This window comes from Castor canadensis, chromosome 9, assembly GCF_047511655.1.
Source record: "Castor canadensis chromosome 9, mCasCan1.hap1v2, whole genome shotgun sequence".
Lineage (NCBI taxonomy): Eukaryota > Metazoa > Chordata > Mammalia > Rodentia > Castoridae > Castor > Castor canadensis.
This window is the reverse complement of record NC_133394.1, coordinates 153,309,191-153,329,562: the sequence shown is the minus strand read 5'-3', so window position 1 is coordinate 153,329,562 and position 20,372 is coordinate 153,309,191. Positions and strand designations below refer to the sequence as shown.

The 20,372-nt window shown below is 47.0% G+C and overlaps 1 protein-coding gene and 1 long non-coding RNA gene across 6 annotated transcripts in view; one reads left to right on the top strand and one right to left on the bottom strand.

Annotated features, from left to right (window-relative positions):
• Positions 1–120: 120 nt before the first annotated feature.
• On the bottom strand, positions 121–14,499 carry LOC141411021 (uncharacterized). Of its 2 annotated transcripts, none has more exons than XR_012435892.1 (3): positions 13,783–14,499; positions 8,076–8,183; positions 121–3,742 (listed from the first exon to the last, which is right to left on the bottom strand). It is a non-coding gene; the product is annotated as an uncharacterized lncRNA (long non-coding RNA). The 2 variants fall into 2 exon arrangements; XR_012435893.1 differs by having other exon boundaries at positions 122–3,530.
• A 355-nt stretch (positions 14,500–14,854) lies between these two features.
• The window catches only part of Htt (huntingtin), a 131,759-nt gene continuing 126,241 nt past the window's right edge, over positions 14,855–20,372 (top strand). For 2 of the 4 annotated variants that reach the window (XM_074042707.1, XM_074042706.1), the window contains exon 1: positions 14,855–15,264. In XM_074042707.1, the coding sequence (XP_073898808.1) occupies positions 15,035–15,264 (230 nt within the window). In that variant the 5' untranslated portion in view covers positions 14,855–15,034. Of the gene's footprint in view, positions 15,265–15,324; positions 19,952–20,372 lie in introns of those variants that run through there. The other 2 variants (XM_074042709.1, XM_074042708.1) reach the window with 2 other exon arrangements.

The window sequence follows — 20,372 nt, the reverse complement described above, 5'->3', positions numbered from 1 at the left end:
GAGGGCCAGAGCCTGAGGGTCCCCTGTCTGCACCCTGGGATCAGGGCTACAGGAACCAATAAAATTCCCACCCTCCCCCCCTTTCCTTTCCTTTCTCCCTCCCTCCCTTCCCCCCCTTTCTTCTTCTCTCCGTTCATCCCTTCCTCTCTCCATCCCCTCCTTCATCCCTCTCTTGTCTAAGTTGAGTTTCTCGACACTCAAGTGAAAGAGCCTTGACTAAGTCAAATAACAAACCTACGTTAGAATCTTTACACAGGCTGGTAACTTCTTCACTTAATACATGGAACATGTCATTTTTTTTTCTTTCTGATTATAAGCAAGCACACATACACTGAAAAGAAATTTGGGCTGGGGATGTGGTCAGTGGTAAAGCATTTGCCTAGCATGTACAAGGCCCTGGGTTCAAGCCCAGCACACAAGACAAAAAAAGAATTTTGAAATTAAGCGTACACAAAGAAATTCATATTTAGTACCAGTCACTATTCAAAGGCAATCCCCATCAACATACTTTATAGTAATTTATTTTCATGTCATTTAAATATACCCAGCTAGGGGGAGGTGGCACAAACCATGTATACACTTGTAAGTAAATGTAAAAACGACAAAATAAAAGAAAAAATATATACCTGGCTGCTTAATCTTTTATTTGCATGTGTAGGCCATCATTTATTCAAACAGTCCAAGCAAGAAAGAGCCCAAGTGGCAGAAAGCGGGGAGCCGTCCGGGATGGGCGATGGGTGATGGGCGGGACAAGGTGGGGGAACCTGTTTCCCTGCGTCTTTTTCTTCTGCTGACCATGTGCTCGTCATTAGGAAAATAAAGTAAGAATCATGCTGCAAAATTACATGCTTTCCCCTAAGTAAGTACAATCGAGCCCCTCACAAGGATGTTTGAACATTTTAATACCCGTATGAACAAACTCCTCTACGTGAGAAGTTATGACAAAAATGTACAGCAGTCCAGTTATCCAGGTTTCATCAGAACTAGGTGAACAGCTTCTCCAGAAACAGCATCTGTCTTGTTTCCTCATTGTTCCGGGACAACACAGTCCCAGAGTGTGGGAACCAGCCACAAGGTGCTGAGAGATGAGGAAAGACTCGGAGGGATCCAGGATTCAAGTGCAATCTGTGGGGGCCTTGCAGGCAGCAGGGAGACCATGGATCCCGGGCTTTGGTCAGAGGGAGGAGACAGAGTCAGGACAAGAGGGACTTAACCTGCAAAGCATCTGGCTTATCAAAGATACTATGAAGGACACTGGTTGGTCATGCAGAGATCAGGAGGATCACGGTTCAGAGCCAGCCAAAGCAAATAGTTCATGAAGCCCCATCTCAAAAATCCCTGCACATAAATAGGGCTGTTGGAGTGGCTCAAGGTGAAGGTCCTGCGTTCAAGACCCAGAACCACAAACAAAACAAAACAAAAAGCTATCAAGGACGTCAGCACAGTTCCAGTGCTGGGTCCAGGTCATACAGAAAGCCACACATACCACTCAGCTGGCTTTGTTTTGGTATGCTGGGACACTAGTGGGGAAGTTGACCAGGACTACTCTGCCAGTCATAGCAGTTATGACTCAAGATGGCACACACAGGTCATGTTGGAGTCCTATGTGTGCTTAGTTGAGGCAAAATGCACATCACACAAAAAAACTTACCATTTTGAACATTTCTGATGTTTTTCACACGGAGCCTTGTGTATAGTCCAGACTGGCTTCAAACGCACGGTCCTCCTGCCTCAGTCTCCCAAGTGCTGGGACTACAGGCACGTGCCACCACAACCAGCCATCTTGAACTCTTTTAAGTGTACAGTCAGTGATATTAAATAACCCAAGTAATATCATGCAACTATCACCACAGCCCACCTCCACAACACTTTCAGCTTCATAAACTAAAACTCTCAGTACCCATTAAACACTAACTCCCCATGGCCCCTGCCTTTTTTTTCTTTTTTCTGTACTGGGGTTTGAACTCAGGGCTTAGCACTTGCAAAGCAGGCACTCTACCACTTGAGCCACACCTCCAGTATATTTTTCTCTGGTTATTTTGGAGATGGGGGGTCTCCAGAATTACTTGCCCCAGCTGACTTTGAACCAAGCCTCCTGATCTCAGCCTCCTGAGTAGCTAGAATTATAGGCATGAGCCACCGGTGCCCAGTTTTAACCTATCTATGAATTTGACCACATATAAGTGGAACCTTATATAAGTGGAATCATATGGCATTTTCCCTTTGAAATTGGCTTATTTCACTTAGCACAGTGTCTTCAAGTTTCATCCCTGTTGTAGTGTGTGTCAGGATGTCCTTCTTTTGTTAAGACCAACTAATATTCCACTTCATGTAAATGTCTGCTGATGAGCGCTGGATTGATGCCCTTTTTGGCTGTTGTAACGCTGCTGAAAATGTGGGTTTACAGATTCCTGTTTAAGGCCATTTTAGATTCTTTTTGGCATATGCTCAAGAAGAATCCTATGGTAATTCTGTTTCAAAATTCTGAAGGCTTGCATGATTTTATAATCCCCCAACTGTGCACAAGGGCTGTGACTTCGTCACTTCCTCATAAGCAAGCCATTTTAATGACTTCAGTATTGGAATATTGGAAAGGATCATGTTTGTACCTGTTCCCTATTGTTGTTCCTTTGGGTTGTTTCATCTCAACAGTATTAACACTGCTTTAACTGACATCACTGTCTCTATTTTTGGATGCTTGTCCAAGTTTCCTCTCAGTGGCACCCTGTACGTTAGCTAATTGAAGAGGTTGGGCACTGCCAAGTTACTCTTTAGAAAAGAGGCATGGTGTTTAAGATGTCCTCATTTCTGCATTTCACCAACCCTGGCGAGCACCCTCCTCTGTGTGTCTTCAGGCTCTCGCTGAACCACGAGCCCGTGTTACTTTATAAATAGCTAATTCAGAGTTCCCTTCCCCATTCTCACAGCCACCTTGGGTACTCACTCATCCCTGGAGGTCTAGTCAGAGCTGGGCTTGGTGAATTCAAGGCCCAATGTGTGGCAAAAGGCTACCTGCCGTCACATGTCCCCTCCTGGGCCTGCACTTCATCCTCTAGAAAGGGAGGGAGAGCTCCCTCTGCCTCGTTCTTTAAGGCTCTGATGCCGACTCCATCAGGGCAGACCAGCTCCCTCTGAGCTTCCTTATTCACTGGCACGGTTGCTCCACCCATCACTGCTGAGCCAGCGCAGTTCTTCAAGCCTGGGCTGTGCCATAACAGACCTGCGCTCCTCTCACATTTCCATGTCTCCCGTCCCTCAGAGGATGAGTGCAGTGGACATCCTGCAGCATGAGGAGGGGGGCCACTTGGGTTGCAAGTCATGGTTTGACACGGATGAGCATTTCTAGTCTTGGTGATGTAGTCAGGAAACACTGGGCTTTCTTCTTTGCACAGGAAAGAACAGAGCTCGTACGGAGAATGGTACACCTCTTCAGACAACACTGATTGAAAGTGCTGCCAGGCCTCTCCTTCAGAAGTCTTCCTGACTTCCTCCTCAGGCAGGGGAAGGGCCCCTCCCTGGGGCTGAAGCCTCTAGAAGGGAATTTATGACACAGTCATCGCCTTTGTGATATTCGTTACACAGTCCCAATAACGAAGGGTGAAATGTGGTGAGCGCAACAAAGGGAAGAAGGAACTCGTTTCTGTTTTCAGATGTGGCAGAAGGTGACCAGAGGTCAGCAGAGGGGGCTCTGTCCTCAGGGAAAGCAGGCAGGCATGTCCTGGGAGTTGGGAGCCACAGAACACTGCACAAGGTACATAGATAGGTTCAGATGTGAGAGTGCTCATTGCTTTTCAAAACCTCGCTCAGGGCTGCTTGGTTCTCAGGATGACAGAGACTGCCTGAATCTGGATCTCCCTGGGATCCTCAAAAGCCATTCAGATAACAAAGGAGCAAGTGAAATAACCTTTAACCTTGAGTACTGCAGCCCAGGACACAGAGAACAATGCAGAAGTCTCTACCTTCAGAGGCAGAGCCAGCCTGGAGTGGGGACTGACAGTGTGGGAGGCTTCTTGTTATAATATTCAGGATTTTTTTTTTGGCTGTACTGGGGTTTGAAGTCAGTGCCTACCACTTTCTAGGCAGGTGCTCTACCAGCACCTCTCCAGTCCTTTTCTGTTTCAGTTATTTTTCAGGAAGCCAACCTTGAACCACAATGCCTTTTACTTCAGGCCTTCCATGTAGATAGGATCACAAGTGTGTGCCATCACACCTGGCTTATTGATTGCCTGACTAATGTAGAATCTCTACCAGGGAGAGCACTCCTTTGACTGTTAGGAGACACACATGATGGAAACTTACAGTTCTGGTAAGGCACACACACACTCACACACAGAAGCTGGGGAGGAGGGACAGAGATCAAAGGAGTCATGGGCCAAAGTCTTTGTTGGGTGTAGGGTATTATCCAAACATGCCTCCTGCGGGGAGTTTTAATTGGTGTGTGGAGGGGTGGAGTGAGCAGGCACAATTTCTGGGAGGCCACTCTGTGAGTGAGAGATGGTCACTATGGCATATGTGCACAGTCCAGGTGGGGGTCCAAAGGTCAGCGGGGCCAGCCAGGTAGGTTGCATCTTCCTGTCCCTTAGGGTCTGTCACCAGGTGGAAGGTGAATAGAGCAGGGATCTGGGTGACTGAGCCCTGCTTCTGGTCTGGGGAAGTTAGACACATTTAAAATGGATACTGAAGTAACATAAAATTAGAGGAGAATTCATACACTTTTGCACCGGCTGGACATGTAGAAGGTACCATTTGGCCATAACTGGACGCATGGCACAACCCAGGCAAGGCATACCTGGAGGGCCAGGACAAGGACACCAGGAGCTGGAATGGGCGTGGCAGGAACTTGGTGAGAGGGGGCTCTTATGAAAGCACCACTTGGGGGACAGGAGGCAACATGGAGGGGCAAGGCACCCCTCAGGCTTACAAGTGAAGGGCAGAGGCCGATGTACAGCATCCTGCAGAAACAGAATCAGAGACACCAGCCCCTCCCTGAAGGTCATGTACTGAAGAACTACACTTTCTTGTGTGCACAGAAGCGAGTGGTTTTGAACCAGAGAAAAAAAGACCAACGTGTGAGATGGGAAAACCAAACCATTTTCCTTCTGAATCATGCCATACTCAATATTCACTTCTGACTAGACGTGGGGTTCCCCACACCAACCAATTCTCTGACACCAACTAGGTGTCCTAGACAGCAATTTGGTTCTGGCATGACTTGGACTTAGGTTAAGGTACTAAATAAAATATAACCATCTCCTATCAGTCCCTCAATAAGTGGCTTCAAACCTGTCCTCCCCTCCATAGGAATAGGGCATTGTTTTCTCCTAACAACCTCCCCGGTCATCTTCTTTAATTGAACTTTGACAGGTGTAACCTGGAGGCTGCCCCAGTTCCCATCTCTAGCCCAGACTATTGGCTTAATTTGTTTCTTGGCCCATGGGGTAAGCAGACTTAGGGATGCTTGTATTGTATCCCTTTTTACATGTAAACTGATTCCTAATTGGGTCATTAGATCTCTTCCAAACAGGTTGGTACCTGCTCAGGGACCAGGAGAAATTGTCTCTCAGTGGTCCTGTCTTGGAAATAAACATCTGTTTCCTGTAATATTTTAACTGGAAAGCTTTCTCCCTTTACCCCAGAAATTAGTATTAAGCCCCTGAGCAGAAGACAAAAGGAGGATCTGGAAGCACCTGAGTCCATCAGGCAGGTGACAACTTCATGTTGTGGTCCCACTTTTAAATTTATCAAGGGCTCTGAGTGGGACCCTTCAAGGTAAAAGAGCCCCAGGCCCCTATTCTTCATCAAAGGTCCTTAAGGGAACAGTTTCCCTATGCTCTTTTTCCCATTCTGGACATTACCTCTTAAAGTGTCAGTCTCCCCCCATTTAAAACACTTATTTTTCCCTCTTCTTTGTTTCATCTTCTGACTTTCTGGTCTCTTACACCCCATGAGGGAGGCCGGGCTGGTTGAGGTCCAATAGGATATTGGTTTGGCCTTTCCCTATTAACCTGCTGTCTGATAGGGTGCTGATTTGACCTTGCTTCATCGTGGATAACAATCTTTGCTTTTTGTTTTTGTTTTTCTTCCTTTCTCCTTACATACACCTTTTGTGCCTCTCCTAATTCCTCTATGGATCTATTTTTCTGATTTTCTAATTTTTGTAATTTTTTAGCTATATCTGGCCAGCTGTTTGTATCAAAGTGAAATTTTAACATTCCCTGTCCCAAAGGGTCTTCTAAGTCTAGTCCAGCATCCTTTCTCATCTGGTCCTTGAGGTGGCTCATGAACTTGGTCAGTCCTTCATCCTCCCTTGTTGGACAGTAAAGGCTTTAGAGAGGTTTTATGACCTTGGTACTGATTCCTGGATTCCCCTTATTATTTAAAACCCTTAAATCCCTCATATTTTCTTGGTGTCCTGGGGTGTTGTTATCCCATTGGGGATCTTGGTTAGGAAACTTAACATCAGCTGCTGGGACATTCTGTCCCAGGGGATGTTCATATTCCCAGATAGCCATTGCTGCTCATGGCTCTTTCCTCCCCCAAGAAGAGAATTCCCAAAATAGACATTAACTCAGCCCAAGTATATATCTGTGGTCTCCAGAATTGATCAACCTGTTCTGAAATCCTGAAGATATCCTCGAAAAGGGCTTGCAACTCCTTTTTAAAGTTTTGGACCTTAGAGCTGGTAAGAGGGGCATTTATGAACCCAATTTCACCCCCTCTGAGGGGGACCTCCCTGAGAGGAAAGAGGGAGTATGGTCTTTCTCCTTGGGACTAAGGAAAAGGTAGATTCTCAGTGTCCCGATGACATTGCTCTAACTCCTTTTGGAGTCGCAGTAGGGATGGGTTTTGGGTAAGAATTGGGGGGAGGGCAGGGAGTTGAAGGGGGTTGGAGGTGAAAGAGTTGGGAGGGGGAGGAGGAGAGGTGGACGCCTGGGGTGGTGGTACAGCAGCCGGCTCTGGCTCCTGAGCTGGAGGAACAGCAGGATTATAAGGGGGGGGAAGGGAGGAGAGTAAATCCCAGTTAGAAGGGGTTTGGGTTTTTTTTTTCTTTTTGTTTTTGTTTCTTTTCTTTAAGTGGAAACGGGACTCTGTCTCCAACAGAGGGCATGTTCCATCTCCTCCTGAGTGACTGAACTCTTGTCATTAAATGCCCAATTAATAGTTGACAGACCCAGTCATCGTCAGACCCAAATTTTTGCCAAAAAACCAAAGGCTTTAAAATCGGTTCAACACAATGTCCAGGACTCAAAGATAACCAGGCACATGGATGAGGCACGTGAATGAGAGCTAGCAGAAGCTTCAGACACGGGAAGCGCTGTCAGTGGCTCCAGGCAGCAGAATAGTGAGGCACAGACCAAAACAACAGCCTTGTAGGTTCTAGAAGAAAACCTGCATAATGGGAAGTTTGGCTGAGAGCTAGAACCTTTTAGAAAGTGACACAGCACATGCTAGAAAGGGTCAGATAGAAATTCCAATCCTGAACACCATGAAGTTCCAGAACTTACTGGTTAAGAATAGAATACCAAAGAAAGAATTAAAGAAAATAGTAGGAAATACAGAAGCCAGATTATGTTGGGAAGACTTAAACAACATATACAGACTTGGAGCACCAGGAAGAGAGAGGGAAGTTGGGATGGAAGCTGTTTTTCAGGAGATAGTGACTAAGAGGGTTCCAAAACTGATGAAACCACTAGCACACAAATTCAAACCCAGCTGGTTCCAGCCAGATGAAAGGCAAAAACATGCCCAGACAGTGAAAGACAAAAACATGTGGACAGGCACAACGGATTTAATGGGAAGTGTAGAAGGCCATCAGGAGGGGACACCTTGTCTCCCAAGCACTTGTCATCCCATGGGACTTGCCAGGCCCAGCTAGTCACGCTGGACAGGACATAGTCAGGACAATATCAGTCCCTGTTATTCTATTTTACAGGGAAACTGTAAGGAAACAGGGAACACCTGAGCAAGTTCCTAGCAAAGGGCTATGGGCAGTGCTTTGCAGTAAAAATATCCCAGGTCAGACACCCTTCCCTCAGGGGATTTGCATGCTAGGTCTTCCAGAAGGATGCACATACCCTTTGAGTCCTTCCTGCTGAGCTGGTCTAAAGCCAGATCCTGAAGGGTACCTTCAGGGCCATCCTGCTTCAGGCAGGTTTGTCTTTCCTTTATCATTCAGACATAGACTGTGAAAGGACAGAAAACCAAAGGCAAGACCAATGTCACGTTTTTTCTCATAGGTACAATGCAGATTCAAAAAGAAGACATAAAAGTAGAGGGGGGACTTTGGGAAAGAGGGAGGGGGAGGAGGTTAAGAGAGTATTGGGGGCGAATGTGATCAAAGTACAAGTCACAATGAAACCATTATTTTGTACAGTTGTCTCTCTCTCTCTCTCTTTGAGGTACTAAGGATTAAACCCAGGGCCTTGCACATGCTGGGCAAGTGTCCTGCCACCAGGCTACATCCCTATCCTCTATATTTTTTAAACACATATGTGTATATTTACAGAACTAAAACATATGGTAATAATAGCCAGTAATTGAGAGGAACCATAACCACATTTTACTTCTATAAAGTTCCTCACATGATCAAAGAAAGAGCAAATGTGCTCAATGATGCTGGGTCTTGATACATGCATGTAATTATGCATAGAGCACCTCCCAAATGAAGTAACTCAGGAGAAGACACAGTAGAAAAACAAGTTAGACATTGGGCATAACTGGACAAGTCTGGACAAATAGACTGCATGAGATGCCCAGATGCACCTAAGGAGAGGCACTCAGAATGCAGATGGCACACCGACCATCATTCCATCACAGAACCCTTTGTTGAACTTGGCATGTCTTCAGCAAGAAGACTGCCAGGTGACAGACTCTCATCTGTCCTCAGACTCAGCTCAGTGCAATCCTCCTTGCCATTGATGCCAAGCACCCCAATTCCTTCTAGACCCTTTGCTTCAACATCCCAGGACCTGTTAACCCAACACCTGACTACCTACACTGACTCTTCACAAACTACTGTAAACTCCTTAGCCGTTTCTAATTTCCACTAACTTAACATAGTTGTTTTAGGTGTGATGTGTAATTTGATTGTTAAAGATAACTAGCAATCTAGTGATTAAGATTTAAATGGAACAAAGAATTTGCAATTGTCATGGTCATGACTTCAAGTGAAACCAGGAGCCCTTGGTGAAGCTCATAAAACTGATGTAGCTCGTAAGTCTACTAACATTCAATAAATTCTGATGTTGTGGAAAGACATAAACATGAGGAACTATGTTATCGGCATAATTTGTTCAAGATACTTCCTGGAAGATGGATGTTGTATTTCTAGGGTGTTGACTGAAAGAAAAGTGTTGGAGACCAGACATGAGCCCTGGGCTGGGATATAATGGAGTTTGCATAGCCTCTCCATGGTAGAAGTTTGCACAGCCTCTTCTACCATATTTTTCCCAGTCTTGACCTTTGTTCTCACATCTCCTTGAAGAACACAACCAGCCTTGTCCGCATACCAGCCCCCTGATACAAAACTACATAAAGTACCAAGACTGTTAGGAGACTCCCTGATGCCAGATTAATCAATACCTTAGATAAGGTGTCCTGTGTGCCTTGATGGTTCCTGAACTGATGTGTTGTAATTAAGCTTCATGAGCCTTAGGAAAATTAGCCTACCAAACCTCATTCCTTTCACCTTGCATCAGGAATTGTTAAAGCTTGATTTTTACCTGAGTCTTTTCCTTATACTGACCTAATAAAATAACAGGTAGGCACTCGCGTTTCCCATCAGGAACGTGCAGCCCTCCTGTCCCCAGCTTTTCGTTTTATGTATGTCTGTGTCTTATTTCTCATTCCCCACTGCTCCTAGTCAGGTTCACACAGCATACAGGTCTCGGGCAGAAAAGTGTTTATCTTTCGAAATTCAAAAGTAGAATAAGACTTAAATCAACCAAAAAACAGGCAAGAAAGACTAGGAAAGGCAACAGAGAATGGTGGGAAATGCAGAAAGCAGACGGAGATTGAAACCCAAAAATATTAATAGCGACAGTTAATGTAAGTAAAGGAAATGCTCCAGTGACACCACAAAGACTGTCAGATACAGGGAAGACAGTGCGAGAAGCTATCTGTATGGCAGAGCTACACCCAAACCCAAGGCAACTGAAGGGCAGAAGCAAAGCGAGACCCTGCCCACTGCCTGCTGTTCCCTCCACAGCTGGGACAGTGCTTTGCTAGCTCATGAATTCCTTCTGCAGAAGGTTCTTGGGCTTCTCATCCTCACACCTGCTTCCTCCTGCTTTAAGCCCCCTTGGGGTCAGGCAGGGCTGGGGGCCTCCCAAATGCCTTTTCCACTTTCAGGAGCTGCTGGGATGCTCAGGGTCCCCTCCTGGCTCTGGTTCACACTTCCTTCTTTTTCCAGCCCCATCCCACATACACTTGTAACCTGCCTTGGATTCAGGGTAGCTTCCCCAGCCCCCAGCCTGTGCGCACCCTGTCTGGCAGAGGGAGTTGGGGCGCTTTCGTTAGCTCCCCTCTCTTCCATAGCTCAATCACAGTATGTTGCTAGGGTTTGTTTTTATCTCCCCACCCAAACCTATTCTTTTATTTTTCCCTTGAATAGTTCACATTGACTGCTGAAAATCTGAAAAATGCAGGAAAGAACAAAGATTAATATAAGTCACCTTTAATACCCCTGTCTGCAGAGAGTCCCTGTTAGGACTTGGTGACTAGATTTCTAGCATATTTCTATTTCTGCGTATATGGGTGTTTTTCTTTTCTTCTTTTTTTTTTAAGTACTGGAGTTTGAACTCAGGGTCTCTTGTTTGTTAGGCAGGCACTCTACAAGTGGCAGTGATGAACAACACCTTTTTGCGCTGGATATTTTGGAGATAGGGTCTCACTCTTTCCTCAGGCCAGCCTAGACTATAAGCCTCCAATTTACGCTTCCTGCTGCAGCTGGGATGACAGGCATGAACCACCATGGTCAGCTACTGATTGAGAATGGGGTCTCAAGAACTTTTTGCCTGGGCTGGCCTGTAACTGCAGCCCTCCTGATCTCAGCCTCTCAAGTAGCTGGGATTACAGGGGTGAGTCACCAGTGCCTGGCTTTGTTTTTCTATTTTTTAAAAGAGAGGTGTGTCGTGCTATATGCAGCAGTGTCATCTGCTAATGCATTGCAAACCTCTCCCGTGTTCAGATGACTACTAGAAGGGGTTATAATGACTGTGTGGTTCCCCATCATGGGGCCGTCCTGATGCGTTTAATCCATCTGCCATTTATATTTTTGTCCTAATGTTGCTGTAATAAATGACTGTTTCTCTCACATTCCTGGTTCTCCTAACGTGTACTACTGGAAGTGTCTTTGTTGTTCAGGTACCATGCCCGTTTTTAAAGCTTTGGAGATACCATGCCAAATGACTCACTGTTAAACCTGAATTCTGCCTTTTGGACTATGCCAGTTTTTTTGTGTGAACTTAAAAAAATCTGTCTTTTGAAAAGGAATGATCACTGAAGAGATACAAGTGTTTACTCTGATTTGAACATTACACAATGCATACATGTATGGAAACATCCCACAGTGCCCCATACGTATCAGTTTTTATGTATAAGCTATTTTTTTCCCCCAAATGCCTTTCCACAAGGCTTTCTTGTTGGATTTCCTAACAGGATTACAGTAAATTCTAGGCAGATGACTTCCTTCCAAGAATGGCTGGAGCAGCCATCTGTTATGGCTGCTAAGGTTTCAATGACCTGTTTACTGGTCAGAATTTGGGTGAGGAGCATTTAATAGGATAACCCAAAGTAGCAATGGCTTAGACAAAACAGAAGTGCGTTTCTCTCTCACAGACAAAAGAAGTCCCAGAGATAGGCAGGACGGGTTAGAACTGTAGTTCTAGCAAGTCTTCTGGGCCTTAGTACTCCTTCTTGCTCCACCAGCTAGGATGTGAATCTCAGACTCAAGACCCAAAATGCCTGCTTGAGTGTCAAGCAACACATCCCCATTCCAAGTAGCGGGAAGAAGGTGCTTATATCTCTTCCTTTGCAGGAGAGTTTCTAGAAGCAACACTTATTACTTCTGCTTGTAGCTCTCATTGATCAGAACTTCTTAATCATACAGAAACAGTTAGCTTAAAGGAAGCCAGGAGCTGTGGTATCTTAGCTAAATGGCAGACTGCCCAGATAAAAACTGAGATCATATCTCTAAAGGTCAGAATGGTACTTGAATGCAACTGTTATTGCAACTTATTGCTATGGGCTGACTTGTGTCCACTCAGAATTAATATGCTGAATCCCTAGCCCTTAGAACCTCAAAATGCAACTGTCTCGGGAGATAAGGCATTTTGTTTTATTTTGTTCTGAGATGGGGGATGGATGACGGCATGTAGCACAGCTTGACCTGGAACTCATGATCCTCCTTCCTCAGACCCTTGAGTGTTGGATTGTAGGTGTGCACTACTAAGTCTGGCTGGAGATAGGGTCTTTAAGGAGGCAGTGAAGGCAAAGAGAGGTCTCTAGGGTGGGCCTCAATCCAACATGACTGGTATCCGCAAGAGATTAGGACATAGACACAGAGAGAGATGACCACGGGAGGACACAGGGAAAAGAAACTGTCTATACACCAATGAGAGGGAACTGCTGACACCCTGATTTTGAACTTCTGGCTTCTAGGACTGTGAGAATATAAATGTCTGTTTATGTTCAATCTGTTACAGTGATGCAAGTAAACCAATAGGCTTACCTATTGCCATGTTACAAACGGCTCCCAAACACAGTGGCTTGGCAGTACATGTTTATGACTGCTCAGTTTCTGTGGGTCTGGCACATCTTACCTGGGTCCTCTGTTACACCCTGTCTCTGCAAAGGGGCAGTCAGTACCAGCACCTCTCACCTGAAGGCTTGGCTGAGGAGGGGTCCACTTGGAAGTTTGGACTGAGCGCCTCAGTCCTCACTGATGGTTGGCCTCCCTGACTTCTTTGCTATGTTGCTTTGTTGCTTCTCCCTAGCAAAGCAGCTTCCTCATTAACATTTGCAAGCCAAGGAGATGACAAAAAGCCTGGCATGATGGCTACGGTAATTCCAGATCTCAGATCCAAGTCCATCTTGGACAGAAAGTTAGCAAGATTCCATTTAACAAAAAAGCCGGGGATGGTGGTTCACACCTGAAATCCCAGCTAAGCAGGGGATGGAGTTAGGAGGATCGTGGTCCAAGGCCAGCCCAGGCAGAAGTGAGAGATCCTCTGCAAAAAATAACTAAATTAAAAATGGCTGGGGCGTGGCTCCAGCAGTAGAGCACTCAGGCCCTGTGTTCAAACCCCAGGACTGAACAACAACAAAAATAATTTTTAAAAGGCAGTAGGAAAGAGCCAGCACAAATCAAGTCACAATCTTTGTAACCTAATCACAGAGTGACATCCCACCACTTTCGCCGCCTTTTACAGGTAGGAGCTGGCCACGCAGTATGGAGTTACAGGCTGTGAATAACAGGAGGCGGGGCTCACTGGGGCCATTTTATAAGTCTGACTACCATAGCAACTACCAGTCTGGAGCCCAGCCATCAGGGCCCGGCCTGTGTGGGAGCTGGCGTAGGGCCCTGCAGCGAAGGCCTTGATAACAACAGGGAACTGGGACCTTCTCCCGGGAGAAGGGAAGGGCTTGCTGCTAACTTCTCAGGAAACATCTACCTGACCACTTTGGGACAACCGACAGGCCTCCAGAGGAGGTGGAGGTGTGCCGCGTGACCCCAGAGTAGGCACTCTTGAGGGGCAGAGTGGGGTTTGCCAGGGTCCTCACCTCATCCCCCACCACCAGGCGGCTCTCCGTCCTGCTGAGCAGGCAGCAGGAGCTGCCCCCGCCATTCCCTGGGCCGGCTCTGCTTGCTCATCGATGTCCACGCGAGGCCCAGAGGCTCTGAAGCCGGACCCGCCTGGCGCCAGCCTGCACGTCCCTGGCTGAAGTCGTGGCCGATGGCCACAGCAGTGGTGCCACCCCACAGAGGGGCCGCCCCTGGCCGGGAGTCCTTCCTGTGGGTGTCTCTGTGGTCAAAGCTGCATTCACTTCCCTCACTGCCTCTCTGGGCAGCAGCCACACTGCTCCCTGCACCGGTCCGGACCTCCCGTCCGCTTCCTCCCCCCGCTGCAGGAGCAGACCCTGGGGGGGCCAGGCCGGCCGGCGCCCGTCCTGCAGGGCGTCTCCCTGCGGGACCCAGGGGTGTGACACCCGGGCCGCTCAGCCCGGAGGAACTAGTCTCTCAGGGCGCCACCGACCACGCGGGTCTCTGTGGCCCGCGTGGGGGTCACTCATTCGTCAACTCCTTGCAGGGAGCCCTCCCACCCCCAAGCACAGCGTGGGCACTCGGGGTGACTCCAGGCCTCGGGTGGGAGCGGCCTTCCACGTGGGGCCTTTCTTGCCTCCCGCCTCTTCCCACTCGCTCTCCGCCCTCTTCTCCGCCCCTCCTGTTCTCCCTAAACCGCTGTCTTCATCCAATCCGCCCACCTCCCGACATCCTTCTTTCCCCGCTCCCTTCTCTTCCTCTAATCGCTGCACCCCGCCCCTTAAACTCGCCCCTTTGCCCATAGCCCCGCCCCTCACCATGTCGCCCCGCCTCCTACCTGATTGCCCGCTCGTGTCCCCGCCTCCTCCCGCTCAGCCCCGCCCCTTCCCGTTTCGCTCCGCCCTTTTCTCGTCCCGCCCCCTCCCCACCAAGCTACTTGTTTTTGCTCTAGAGACGCGCAGTTACCTCAGCGGGGCGGTGGCTCTGGTGGACGGACTGGCATCTAAAGCCAGCCATTGGCGGAGACCGCCGCTTCGGGCTGTCAATCCCTCCGGCCCAACGTGGTCCCGCCCCCGTCCGTGCAGCGTCGCGGGACGCAGGGCGCCGCGGGGGCTGCCGGGACGGGGCCAAGATGGCTGGAAGCTTGGGTTCCGCTTCTGCCTGCGACGCCGAGTCCCATTCATTGCCCCTTTGCTGAGCGGCGCCGCGTCGCGTTAGTAGGCTCGAGGCCTCTGTGGGCTGCCGCGAGGGACGGGGAGGGGGGTGGGCGTCATGGCGACCCTGGAAAAGCTGATGAAGGCCTTCGAGTCCCTTAAGTCGTTCCAGCAGCAGCAGCAGCAGCAGCAGCAGCAGCAGCCGCCGGCGCCGCCGCCGCCGCCGTTGCCGCCTCAGCCCCCTCAGCCTCCGCCGCAGGCACAGCCGCCGCCGCCGGCGCAGCTGTCCCCGCCGCCGCCGCCGCCGCCGCCCGGCCCGGCCGTGGCCGAGGAGCCGCTGCACCGACCGTGAGTCCGGCCCGCTGCAGCTCCCCATCCGGGTGGCCGCCGCGGCCCTGTCCCTGCGCGCCGATGACGGCGACCGCGCAGTCCCCAGCCCGGGAGGGTCACCCGCTCCTTTCTGCGGCCCGATCCCCTCCCCGGCTCGGGTCCCTCGCTCGGGTGTCCCCTGTCCTTCCGCGGGGAGTCGGGGTGTCGTCCTAGGCCTGGCTGGAATGCGCCGCGGCCCCAGTCCTCTCGCCCTTCCCGGCGTGCGGAGAGTTAGGAAGCGAACTGGTTTCTCTTCGCGAGAATCCGGGGGGACGGGAGTTGCGCGAAACTGTGTCGAAGGGAGCTTTGGAGGGGCTGCTCTGCCGACCCGAGAGCCGGGAGCGCCGCGGGGCGCAGGACCCCTCGAGAGCCGCGGGGGTGGAGCGGGAGAGATGCGGGACAGTGGATGACGTCATGCTTTAGGAGGTCTCGGCGAGAGGGGGCAGCGAGGACGCGTCGGATGGGATTCCTTTTCCAAGTGGCACTTGAGGCGCCTCCTGCACTCGGCGTTTTGTTGAGTTGGGGATCGCAGAGCAGTAGCAAGAGTTTAAGCCTCACCTGGGACACCCACGTTGCTAAGCTCGAATCGGTCTGCCCTTTGGATGAAGGCATTCGCTGCCAAATAAATGGTTAGCTACCGAGGTGGTGACTGTTAATAAGGTGGACATATGTGGCTGAAGTTACTGCCTGTTTTCTGTTGGAAATAAAACGGAGGCATTGTGGAGGGAGCGGTTGATTACCCAGGGGAGGAGTGAGTTGATTACCCTACTGTGTTGCAGTAGGTTTGCTAGAACACGGGACACCCCTAGACTCGTGGACATTTCAGGTTGCCAGTTTGCATCGTTGTTTACATTTTGGTACTCTTTGAGAGCTTTGGAAGCCAGGGGTCTGTGTGGATTGTGCTTACTGAGAACGTCGGGAACAGAAAAAGAGACACCATGGCCAGCAGTGGTCTAACAGAAACTGGAGACTCTTCCTGGAAGGCTGTGTGCTTCTCTGCAGTTCAGGCCTTTCTCTCACCTCTGGGCATTTTATTTTTGACCTGGATTTGTACGGTTAATAAAGAGAGCTTTCAGAAAGCAAACCCTTAAAGAATTTCACTGTATTAAGACCCATTCATTTTCAATAATGATTCTTGTTCTTTATGTTTCTGATAGGCTCCTTGTCTTGTCCTGAAAGTCTAACTAGAAAATAAGGATTTGCAGAGTAATGTTGGCTCATTTGATAGAATAAAAGTCGGGAATAGATTTGTCTTCTAGATGGTGAAAAACTTGTTTGGAGAATTAGAGGAATTAAAGAAAACAGTTTGACTCATCAAATAATTTCTAATCATCCCAGTCTTACTGTAGAACCTCTCTAGGTAGTGGGAGCTGTGGAAGTTCACACATTGCATGTAACTTTGTAAACACTAAGTAGGGCTCTGGATGGGAAGGAAGGAAGACCTGATTGTTGCTGGGTTGCTTCAGACACTAATTTATTATTTTTGCATAAATATAATACATTAAATAATAGAATTCCAGAATTAGAAAGGGTAATAATGAAAATGACATAGTACATAACTGTCCCCAGGAGCAAGTGTCATACTTCCTTATATATCCTTCATGATACAATCTGTACATATAGTAAGATTTTTAATTATTTAAAAACAAAAGTAATGGGTGAATTTAAGTAGTGGGTGGATTTAACTGTGATGCATTCATTATAAGCACTTTTGTAAATTGTTGTACCCCTAGTACAACAACATAAAATAAAATAAAATAAAATAAAATAAAAGCAGTTTAGACTTGTAACTTTTGAAGGTTCTTAGAATGCTCTGAAATTAATTGCATTAGGCTTAATTATTTTAAATAAAGTGCATCTATCTCATTTTTGTGTACTTTACTGTTGAGAAAGCAGGTGTTCATTAATCACAGATATCAAACTCAGTTTATAAGTTTAGATCTTGGTATTTTGTTCCATGTTTCAGCTGAAAAGCCCTCTTCCTAAGGCAACACTGACCAAAACAGTTTAGAAAGTGTTTATTCTGTTTTTATGGCTCTTGTTCTGTTGCATGGAACTGTAGTGTCACAGCTAGGCATAGGCTTCAGTTGAAATAGCTGAGTGCCTGCCCTCTGCTCAGTATATAGGGTGCAGGAGTTCTGTATGGGACTGGCTATGGTCTCAGCAAGTCTGGCATGCTTTGGAGGGCCTAGTAGTCATTAAGAAGCAATTGACATTTGCCTTTGAAACTTTTTCATTCTTCAGAGTCTTCAGTTTTTTCTGACTGTAGTACTCATACATCAGTAAATATTTACTGATCATCTCCTGTGTGCCTGGCACTAGGCTAGGTATAAGGCTCAGCAGGGAACAAAACTATGCCCCATGAAGCTTTCCTTTTAGGAGGGGATGTAGATAGTAAAGATAGGTAAGTAAGCATTTTAATAATAAATAAAGAGGAGCAGCAAAGCAGGGACGGGAACTAGGACATGCCAGACATATAAAAGTATTGACATTTCAGACAGGATGTTCAGGGAATGTCCACTGAGGTGATGGCTTTTTTTGTTTTTTGGTGGGACTGGATTTTGAACTCAAGGCTTCAGGCTTGCAAAGCAAGCGCTCTACCACTTGAACAACATCCCAGTCCATTTGCTCTTGTTTTGGAGATGGGGGTATTGAGACTGGCCTCAAACCTCGATCCTCTGGATTTCAGCCTCCCAAGTAGGTAGAATTATAGGCTTGAGCCACTGGTGTCTGGTGAGATGATGATGGCTTTTGAATAAAGACCTGAAGAGAGTCAAGAACCTATTGTGAAGATGTATGGAATAGGGGTGTTCCATATATCCTGCAGGGAGAACCGGTGGAAAGCCTCCCTACTTTTGGAATAGCAAGGTCTTTTTTGCTGGGCGAATTGAGTGAGGGGGAAATTTGTAGTAGGAAAAGTAAGAGGTATACAGAGTGCCATACTGATGATCACTGCTTTCCTTATAGGTGGAATAGACCTTGGCATTTATTTGAATGAGAAGTCATTGGAGGGTTAGAACAGAGCAGTGGTAGTGTCTGCTGTAATCCCAGCTTTTAATGAATGTTGGCTGACAATGGAGTGAAGGAGAACAGAGGTGAAGGAACCCAGGCTGAAGCAGGAAACCAGCTGGAGCTGTTGCAGCGATCCATCCAGTGAGAGGTGGTGGTGGACCCTGTAGGATGTGGGCAGAGGTCGGGGGAGAAAAGACAAAATGAGTGAGAGGAAGTTGAGCAATGAGCTCAGGGACCCTGGCTTTCTCTTACATTTAGTTTGTAAGCCTTTGTCCTCCCTCCTGTCCATTTTTTAGTTATTTGTAATTTTCTTGTTGATTTGCACCAGTTCTTTATATATTCTGAATACGAGACCCTTCCCAGATATCTTTTTATGAGATTTATAAAACCTTTTTGTGGATTGTCCTTTCACTTTTTTTTTTGCTTGTTGCTGGGGTGAAGTTAGAGCCTCATGCTTATTAAATAGATAGCTTTGTCACTTGAGCCAGGTCCTTTTTGCTTTTTTTTTTGGTGGTACTGGGGTTTGAACTTGGCCTCATGCTTGCTAGGCAGATGCTCTACCTCTTGAGCCATTCCTCCAACCCTATTTTGTGTTGGGTTTTTTTGAGGTTGAGTCTCAGGAACTATTTGCCTGGGCTGGCTTCAAACCATGATCCTCTTGATCTCTGCCTCCTGAGTAGCTAGGAATACAGGTGTGAATTACTGGTACCCAGTTTTTTTTTTTTTGTTTTCCCTCACAGATAGAGCGTTGCACTAACTTTTGCAGGCTGGCCTCAGACCACAATTCTCTTACTTCCACTTCTCGAGTAGTTCAGACCACAAGTGTCCATCACCACACCTGGCTTGCTTTTGTGAAATAGGTTCTTGCTAACTTTTTGCCTGGGCCAGCCTTTGAGCATGATGTTCTCATCTCTGCCTTCCAAGCAGCTGGGATTATAGGTGGGCACCACCATTCCAGGCTCTCTTTTCACTTTGGTAGTGTCTTTTGAAAAACAGAAGTTTTAAATTTTGATGAGTTCCAGCTCATCATCTTGTTTTTAGTCACTGTGCTTTGGATGTCTTATCTAAGAAAGCACAGCCTAATTGACACTACAGAGACCTACTCCTCTGTTTTCTTCCAAGAACTTTAACGTCTTAGCTCTTACATTTAGGGCTGATCATTTTGAATTAACTTTTGTATATGGTTAAGGTAGATGTCCAACTTTTTCCCTTTGCATTTGGATATCCAACAGTATTTGTTGAAGAGAATAGTCTTACTCCATGGAATTGTGGCACCCTTGTTGAAAACTAATTGTCTATTAATGTATAGATTTATTTTTGGACTTCCAATTCTGTTCACTTATCTATATGTCTGTCCTATGCCAGTACCATACAGTCTTGATTACTGAAGTTTGTATTTCCGTATCAATTGTAGGATCAGGTTGTCAGTTTCTACGAAGAAGCCAGCTGAGATTCTAACTGGGATTGCATTGAATCTGTAGATCAGTCTGAGGAGCGACAGCGTTTTAAGTCTTCCAGTCCACCAGCATTGGAAGCTTTTTACGTAAATGGTCAGATGGTAAATGCTTCTGGCTTTGTGGGCATAATGTCTCTGTTGTAGCCACTCAGCTCTGCCATTGCAGCATGAAAGCCACCATAGACAACATATAAGTGAGTAAGTGTGCATGAAATTTGAATTTCATGTAATTTTCATGTCATGAAACAGTCTTTGGTTTTTTTTTTTTTGATAACCACTTAAAAATGTAAAACATTTCTTCACTTGTGGACTAACTAAAAACAGGTAGGCTGCAGTTTACCCACCCATGTAGAAAATTATGATAGGATTGCTTTTGGGAAGCATATCTTTTTTGGCTCCTTTTTATTAACTAGTTGAAAAAATTATTAAAGTTACATGTTTACATAGTAAAAACATCTTCAAGCAATGCAGCAGCTGAAAACAGTTCTTCTCCCGGTCTGTCTTTCTAGTCTCACTTCATAAAAGTAATCATTTCTGTGTCATCTTCCCAGATTTTTAAATGTATAGTCAGCATTTAAATCCTTTTTGTTTGCATGATTGAGATTACACTATATTTTTT